The sequence below is a fragment of the Gekko japonicus genome, unplaced genomic scaffold (genome assembly GCF_001447785.1).
Source record: "Gekko japonicus isolate JY-2015 unplaced genomic scaffold, Gekko_japonicus_V1.1 scaffold3718, whole genome shotgun sequence".
Taxonomy (NCBI): Eukaryota; Metazoa; Chordata; class Lepidosauria; order Squamata; family Gekkonidae; genus Gekko; species Gekko japonicus.
In genome coordinates, this window is record NW_015169287.1 from 92,892 (window position 1) to 101,425 (window position 8,534).

The 8,534-nt window shown below is 49.8% G+C and overlaps 1 protein-coding gene across 1 annotated transcript in view; it reads left to right on the forward strand.

The window, feature by feature from the left end:
- Positions 1-8,534, forward strand: part of PDZD3 (PDZ domain containing 3) — a 34,664-nt gene that overhangs the window by 22,573 nt on the left and 3,557 nt on the right. The window contains exons 4-6 of the mRNA XM_015416575.1: positions 3,078-3,264; positions 4,500-4,636; positions 7,442-7,646. Of these exons, the coding sequence (XP_015272061.1) occupies positions 3,078-3,264; positions 4,500-4,636; positions 7,442-7,646 (529 nt within the window). The remainder of the gene's footprint in view (positions 1-3,077; positions 3,265-4,499; positions 4,637-7,441; positions 7,647-8,534) is intronic.

The window sequence follows — 8,534 nt, forward strand, 5'->3', positions numbered from 1 at the left end:
CTCGACTGGCTTTCGAGCAAGGGAACCTTTACCTTTACCTCTATGGGAGATCAGTAGCATCATTCCTGGATCATACATGCAAGGGCTGAGGCTACGAAAACAGGGTTGGGGCAAGATCCCCTTGAGAACTGATGGCTGTTTATTTTTGTAGCAAGAGGTGTGCGCAGCTAACCCTAGAGAGCTGAGCATAGCAGACCAGGCAAATGTTTTCCGTTAAAGCATCATGCAGAGAAAAAAGGGACTGGTGAGTGAGGATGAGCTAGTGTATTTGTAACACCCCATCTCTTCTCACACCATGGATCGGGGGTCCCCAACGTCTTTAAGCCTGCAGGCACATTTGGAATTCTGACATGGCATGGTGGGCACCAATGCTCCCTCTAAGCTGTGGAGTCTTCTACTGGCATGAAAGTTGTGACCGAGCAATTTAGCGACTGCATAAATTACTTTGCTCTGGAGCCCTCCTTCCAAACAAAAATGTGTGAGCCGGAGGCTAAAAACTGTGAGCTAGCTCACACTAGCTCAGCTTAGAGGGAACACTGGACAGAGCCACAAAACGGCTGCTATAAAAATGGCCGCCACAGGAGGCGGAGCCGGCCACAAAAATGATTGCCAAAGCTTAGCTTCAGTAGCACACTGCAGATAAACATAAGAACATAAGAGACGCCAATGTTGGATCAGGCCAAAGGCCCATCCAGTCCAACACTCTGTGTCACACAGTGGCCAGAAATACCAGGTGCCATCAGGAGGTCCACCAGTGGGGCCAGGACATTAGAAGCCCTCCCACTGTTGCCCCCCCCCCAAGCACCAAGAAGACAGAGCATCACTTGCCCCAGAGCCCCTATCTATACCTTGTGGCTAATAGCCACTGATGGACCTCTGCTCCATATGCTTATCTAATTCCCTTTTGAAGCCGTCCATGCTTGTAGCCGCCGCCACCTCCTGTGGCAGTGAATTCCATGTGTGAATCACTCTTTGAATTCACTGCCACAGGATCTTTGTGTTGTGGTGGCAACTGCTGCCAAAGCAACCTTTTTAAAAAATTTGAGCAGCCAATCAAAGCTCCAATAGTCAATCAGAATCCCTGCTGGGCAAAAACCCTACCTGGCACTGCCCACTTCCTAAAAACAACTTGGTGGGTGCCAGAAAAGGTGTCAGCGGACACCACAGTGCCCCCGTGCACCACATTGAAGGCTCGGCTGCTCCTGCCAGCTCTCATCATTCGCTCTGCAAACTCCTTCCCTGTGCCAGATTCTAAAACTAATTGTGTTAGCCGGCCCAACATTTCTTTTTTACTTTTTTATTATTATTATTATTTTTAAATGTTTAATAGAAAGTTTAATCTCATGGCGCATCTCTCAACGGAATCTGTCACCACCTGTTTTCACTTTGAGATGAAATCCGGAAGTCTCCTGGGCTTGTGTCTGCATGCTAACAATTTTCTTCAAAGGCTTCCTTTGCATCTCCCTGAAATGTAACATGGGGAAAGTGATTCATTGGGCAAAGGTGCCAGGAAAACCAGGAGTACCCCTCGGCAGCTGGAGCAGTTGCTATGAGTTGTACTTAGGGTTGCCAGGTCTGGGCTGGAAAATACCTGGTGACTTTGGGGGCGGATCCAGGAGAGGGTGGGATTTGGGGAGGGGAGGGGCCTCAGCATGGTACAATGCCATAGAGTCCAGCCCACCCTCTAACGCAGCCATTTCCTCCAGGGGAGCTGATCTCTGTCAGCTGGAGATCAGTTGTAAAAGCGGGAGATCTCCAGGCCCCCCCTGGAGGCTGGCAACCCCAGTTGTATTTAGCAGACCTGGCTAGAGATGTGAAGGCCCGGAAAAAACACAGAAAAATTTGGGGGGAAAACGATTTCCCCCCGTTTTTTCCCTGAAGACTTTTTTGGTTTTTTTGATCTAATTATTGTGCACTGAGGACAAGCAAGTCCTTGGTTACAAACTGAACTCTCCAATGCAAGAACAAGATGCATTTCTTCCTTTAGGAGGTGCTGTTGTCAGAAGAAAATAAAAAGGTTTCAGTTTTGTTTTTGCATGTGGGTGGGTATTCTGTTTGTAATAATTGTTTGGATACACTATATTTTTAATATGCTAGTTGTGATAATTTCATGCCAAGTAAAAATGTCCATAGTCATATTTTATGTTCCTAAAGTAACAGAATGACTTTCAATCTAGAAAAGACAAAAGAAATGCTAATGTAGCATTTTTTTCAATTTTTCCGAAAATTTCCGTTTCCCCCCGAAAAAAACCAGGTTTTTTTCCGAGCTCCCATTCCACTGTAGGGATGGCAGCCTCCAGGTGGGGACGGAGGATGTCCAGGAATTATAGCCCATCTCCAGTCTACAGAGACCAGTTCCCCTGGAGACAATGGATGCTTTGGAGGGTGGGCTCTATGGCATTGTACCCCACTGAGGTCTGTTCCCCCCCCCCCAGGCTCCATCCCCAAATCTCCAGGAATTTCCCAACCTGGATCTGGCAACCCTACCATCCATCCCATGCTAGTTGCCAGGAGAAACCTAGCGACCCCATTTGGAAGCCTCCAAGTTTAAGTCTGTCCAGGGGTCATTTCGTAGAAAAAGAGGTGCAGGAGCTCATTACCATAACGCATTAGCATAACTTATTTGCATATGCCACAGCCCCTGACATCACCGGAAGTGTGTCAGAAGGCAACACCCACCGCTCAGGCTCCACTGGACTGTTTTGGATTGCTAGCTATTGGGGAGGGTGGGAACGTGCAGATCTGTCCTCGCAGAGGAGGGAGAGCTTGTACCTGAACAAAACTTGGTCTTAAAGGTGCCACTGGACTGTTTTGGACCGGGGGGTCGGGGAGGGGGGAGCTCTGCAACCTACCTGGCTGCTTCTTGCACTGACTGAGGGCTGCTGGGAGCAGGGGGTAGGGCTTGTTGTATGTGCCCGCCCCCTGGGCTCTTTACTGCCGGAGCTCCGTTCCTGTGCGCTCCTGCAGGAAATGACCCCTGAGTCTGTCTCTTCCTGGTTCTACGGGCACTCAAGCTGACAAATATGCCCCGCCTTGTTTTTGACCCTTCCTCCTCACACTCCGTTCCTCTCTTGCAGGTGGTGTGGAAGATCAAGCGCAGCGGCAAGCAGGTCTTGCTGACCGTTGTGGACGGGGAGGCCTACAGCCTGGCCAGAGCTCTGGACCGGAACCTGGCCCAGCTCCTGCCCCGTTACGATAGGCCACGGCTGTGCTGCGTGGCCAAGAACCAAAACGGTTTCGGCTTCAGCGTTTCCTCTCCACAAGGTAGTGGCGGATGCCGTCTGAGTGCCCTCGCTGGACGTGGCCATTTGTCTTTTTTCATGAGTGATAGCCAAATTCCGCTAGAAAGAAACCCAAAATTCTGCAAAGAGAATGCATTATGTACAGTCAAAGAGGTCTGGACGGGTCGGCTGGTTTCTGCAGAAACCGAGATGGTTCCCAGATTGAAATTTTTGCATTTATTTGTTCGAGGGAGGGTTGCCAGCTCCTGCTTGGGTGATAACTGGAGATAGGGCTGCCAAGTCCCACCGGGGAGCGGATTTCCCCCCGCTTTGGAGGCCCGATTTCAGCCCCCGCCCCGCCCCTCAAATGGCTGTGGCCCCGCCCCCAGCATGCCCGGTGTCATGATGTCACTTCCCTGTGAAGTGCATGTGGCACACGCGCGCTCCGGGAGCCACCCCAGAGTCCCCCGCCGGCGAGGTAAGTCCGATTTGGCAACCCTACCTGGAGATCTGGAGGGATGAAGCCTGAGGAGGGCGGGGCTTGGGGGTGGGAGGGGCTTCAGTGGGATAATGCTATAGAGTCCACTCTTCAAAGTGGCTGTTTTCTCCAGGTGACTTCTGTCACCTGGAGATTCAGGGCTATTTTTGGGCAGGAACGCACAGGAACGGAGATCCAGCTGGCTTCAGAGCTGGCCACGCCCACTACAAACCTCTGCGTGTGTGGCTACAGAGGGAAGGTCTGGAGAGCGACTCCAAGGTGGGCAGGCCAGGGGCCCCCTGGAAGGATCGGGGAGGCATTTAAATGCCTCCCAGTGCCTTCCCCAGCCTGTCCAAAGGCCAGCTTGCCTGGGTGCCCCGCGGCCGTGGGGTGCCCGGGCAAGCCAAGGGAAGGCAGTTTAAACTGCCTTCCCTTCCCTACAAGGGGGGGCTTCCCTGGGCTCATCGCAGCTGTGGGGTGCCCGGGAAAGCCAAGGGAAGGCAGTTTAAACTGTCTCCCCTCCCCTCCAAGGGCCGGCTTGCGGGGCACCCGGGCAAGCTAAGGGAAGGCATGGGATGTGGCCTAATATGCTAATGAGCTGCACTGTCATGGTGTGTGGCCTGATATGCTAATGAGTTTCTGCTGTTGGGTATGCCCTATTATGCTAATGAGTTCCTGCTGGGCTCTTTCTACAAAAAAAAAGCCCTGGGCAACCCTACCTCCCCCCCATCCCCTGCAGGTGGCCAGGTGGGACCTGGGAACCCAATGGCTGCCCCGAAATGTCATGTTCTCCTTTGCAGGCGTGAAAGGCGTCTTCCGGGTGTCCGTGGTGAGGAACGGTCCGGCTGAAAAGGCAGGAGTGCCGGATGGTTCATGGCTGCTGGAGCTCAACGGAATGAATGTGAAGAACTGGACTCACGCCAGGCTGAACAAAAAGGTACCGGGCCATTTCTCTTATTCCACGTCCAAGCCGGCCATAACTGGTTGTTCAACGAATCCTGGTGGCTTGGCATTGTTTCCATGAGCTCCCAAAGCTGTCTTCACTTCCCTTCCAAAACAATCAACACAACAACGGCAGAAATTCTCCAGAAACGTCCGATGGTCCCGAGTGCAATGGCCAAGCTACGGTTGGGGCTGGATGCAAGAACCATGTCACCACAGCACCGAAAGATCTGTGCAGGCTGCCAATTGGTCTCCAGGCACAGTTCAAAGTACTGGGTCTTATCTTTAAAGTCCTAAATCAGGGGTGTCAAACATGCGGCCCGGGGGCCGGATGAGGCCCCTGGAGGGCTTCTATCAGGCCCGCAGTGGAACTGGCTGTGTTCTGCTTCTTCTTCCAGTTCTGCTGCTGCTGTGTCATCGTAGGTCTGCAGCTTACAGATACACACCAGAACAGCACGGTCAAGATTGCAGCAGCACAGACATTTTGATACAATAATTCAGAGCAAGGGGTGTCAGTAAGCAGACACTTAAATAAACAAAATATTGCAAGAGTGCTAATGTTTTGAGCATGTTTTTATTTTAAGTAAAACACACCCTTTCTATTTGTGTCCTTTTTAAAGTTTATATCTCCGCTACCTGGCATTACACTTTATGACACGCATGGCCCGGCCCAACAAGGTCTCATTTTTTTTAAATAAATTAATTTTATTTCATAAAAAAGTCCAACACCAACACCACCCATGTGCGACTTCCAGGCATTAGAGACATAAATAAAATTCCATACAGTATTATATCACAATCAATCTCCGTACAACTCTATTACTCTATTAACCTTCCATCTTAATCTTATAATCAAATTAACCTCTCAATTTCCTATTAACTGACTAATCACCCCAAATACCCCGCCATCCTTTTAAACCAGTCCTCCTCTTGGTCCTTAACCTTTAACCCATTCATTCTACGTATCTTCATTGTAAGGTAAAGGTAAAGGTTCCCTTGCTCGAAAGCCAGTTGAATCCGACTCTAGGGTTGCGGTGCTCATCTCCGTTTTAAAGCCGAAGAGCCAGCGCTGTCCGAAGACGTTTCTGTGGTCATGTGGCCGGCATGACTAAACACCAAGGTGCATGGAACGCTGTTACCTTCCCACCGAAGTGGTCCCTATTTATCTACTTGCAATTTCTTGCTTTCGAACTGCTAGGTTGGCAGGAGCTGGAACTAGAGACGGGAGCTCACTCCGTCTTGCGGCACCCGGGTCTTGAACTGCTGAACTACTGACCTTCCACAGCCTGCAGTTCAGCGTCTTAACCACTTGAGCCACCGCAGCTCCTCATCTTCATTGTAAGATACTCTAAAATTAGGACAAGGTCTCATTTATGTCAGATCCGGCCCTCCTTACAAATGAGTTCGACACCCCTGTCCTAAATGGTGTAGTGATTAAGTGCATGGACTCTAACCTGGGAGAACCGGGTTTGATTCCCACTCCTCCACTTGCAGCTGCTGGATGACCTTGGGCAAGCCATAGTTCTCTCAGAGCTGTTCTCTCAAGGACAGTTCTGGAAAGAGCTCTCTCAGCCCCGCCTACCTCACAGGGTGTCTGTTGTGGGGAGGGGAAGGGAAAGGAGTTTGTAAGCCGCTCTGAGACTCCGAGTGAAGGGCGGGATATAAATCCAATCTCTTCTTCTTCTACTTGAAAGATCGTCTTCTCCTGTACTGTCCAAGCCAGTAAAGTTCCTTTCCCCAAGCTCTACTCTGCCTTAGGGTTACCAGGCATGGGGACATGGCATGCGGCTGTCATTTACCATAGAGTTAGCAGCAACTCCTAGAGGCGTGACATCTGAGTCTTCCTGGAAATGATCTCTTGCCATTGCTGACAGCCATCCCCCCCATGTCTCCACTCCCCAGTCTTTTGCTGGTTGCCAAGCTGGGTCCAACAATCCTACTATGGCATTCTGCCCTACTATTATGAACTGAGATTGAGGCATGTTTATTCATGTTTATTCGGCTCATAACAACACAAGACAAGACAGAGACTTCAAGACGAAAAGACATAGAACCCAAGCCGACCTATCTATGATTCGAATGGTCCAAACCACGCCCCCAAAACAGCTAACAACCAATCACAATGTGTACGTAACAGCCAATGGGTGTTGTTCCCTCCGGAACCAGTCCTATGCTCTGATTGGCCCACTGTGTAAAGCAGCCAATCAGAACGTGCACAGAACTAACAACCAATCACAATGTGTATGTAACAGCCAATGGGTGTTGTTCCCTCCAGAACCATTCCTATGCTCTGATTGGCCCACTGTGCAAAGCAGCCAATCAGAACGTGCACTTTAGAATACCAGGCTCCTATAGAGCCTTGTCAGAAGCTCAGGCATACTTGTCGCATTACAGCAGAACAGTGTAAGAATATACAGAACCTTTGCCGGCTTGGGACCAATGGGATCCGTTCCCGCCAGAATCAGAGTCCCCCTGGATTGGTCTGTCTCGCAACAGGGACAAATCCGACAGCCGGGTTTACAATACCTTGGTGTCTATGGAGCTTGTGCTTGAAGCTCCAGCTAATGTATTGAACCATGCCGTAAGTAACCTCCTGTCCATACATAACACCTACTGAGTTCCCTGCCCTTCCCCAGCCTCAAATCTCCAGGAATTTCCTAACCTGGAGATGCCAGCCTTATTTCTGAGCCTCTTGGCCGTAGCTTCTTCTCTCCAGAGGAGTGCCCCATCATGGGTCCTCCTCCTCCCATTCGGTGCCCCTTCTTTCTCCTCCACACTCCTGCGTCTGTCTCGAATGCAGCTCAAGCAAAGCAACAGCCCGATGGGACTCTTGGTGATCAACGCAGAGTCGGAGGAGTTCTACCGACAGCACAACGTCAAAATCACGGCCGCCCTGGCAAACAGCTCCTGGCTTCCCTTCGAAGTGCGGAAGCTGCAGATGACAAGAGGGCCAGACGGCTACGGGTTCTTGCTGAAAGAAGAAACCTGCGGCTCAGGAAAGAAGGGTAAGGCAGCCCTCCGGGCACCTGGGTTGGGGGGGGACTGCTTTGCCCTTTCCCCTCAAACACGCCAACTGAAGCCCTTCATGGCCTGTGACCAACTGACCTTAAGGAGCGCCTCCTCCCATATGAACCTGTCCGTACACTCTGGTCATCTTTAGAGGTCCTGCTTCAGTTGCCCCTGCAGTCTGAAGCTGGATAGGTGGCAAGTAACCTGAGACAAGGCCTTCTCGGTTGTGGCACCAAATCTTTCTAACTCCCTCCCCATTGCAGATTTGTCTGTCTCACTCTATCGGTGTCCTTTGCCAGCAGCTAAATACTTTTTTTTGTTTCATCTGGCATGCCTCCATAACAGTTACTTGTCCTCTGTCTGGTGTTGTTTGCTTATGTGTTTTTAACTGACTTTTTGTAATTTTAAATGTGTTTTTAATTGCTCAAATGTTTTGATTTTTTTTATGTTCACCAGGGCCGTAGCCAGGTGTGACGTCTTTCCTTATTGGGGAGATGGTTTCTCCTTTAAAACACTCTCTGTGTACATAAACCTGGTAGATTTCTACTGCCACCAGAAATTAAAAATTCCAAATCTCTCTCTTTTGGTAGTATGACCTAGGGTCTGGGCACTTCAGAGGACTATGTGGCCCTGAGGAAGGACTATTCTGATTGCTGGGATAAGTTTAAACAAAGATGATTTATTTAATAAAGAACAAAATAGGTTTTTGGTTATTTTGAACTGTTGCTGAAGAAAGGAACTTGTAAATATAACTGGCAAAACTTGGCGTCATAAACAGTCTCTCGAACGCCAAACTCCACTCTGACAGGCTTAGATACTTATCTAATCTCTCTTTCTCATTCTCATATATATATATATATATATATATATATATAGCGATACAG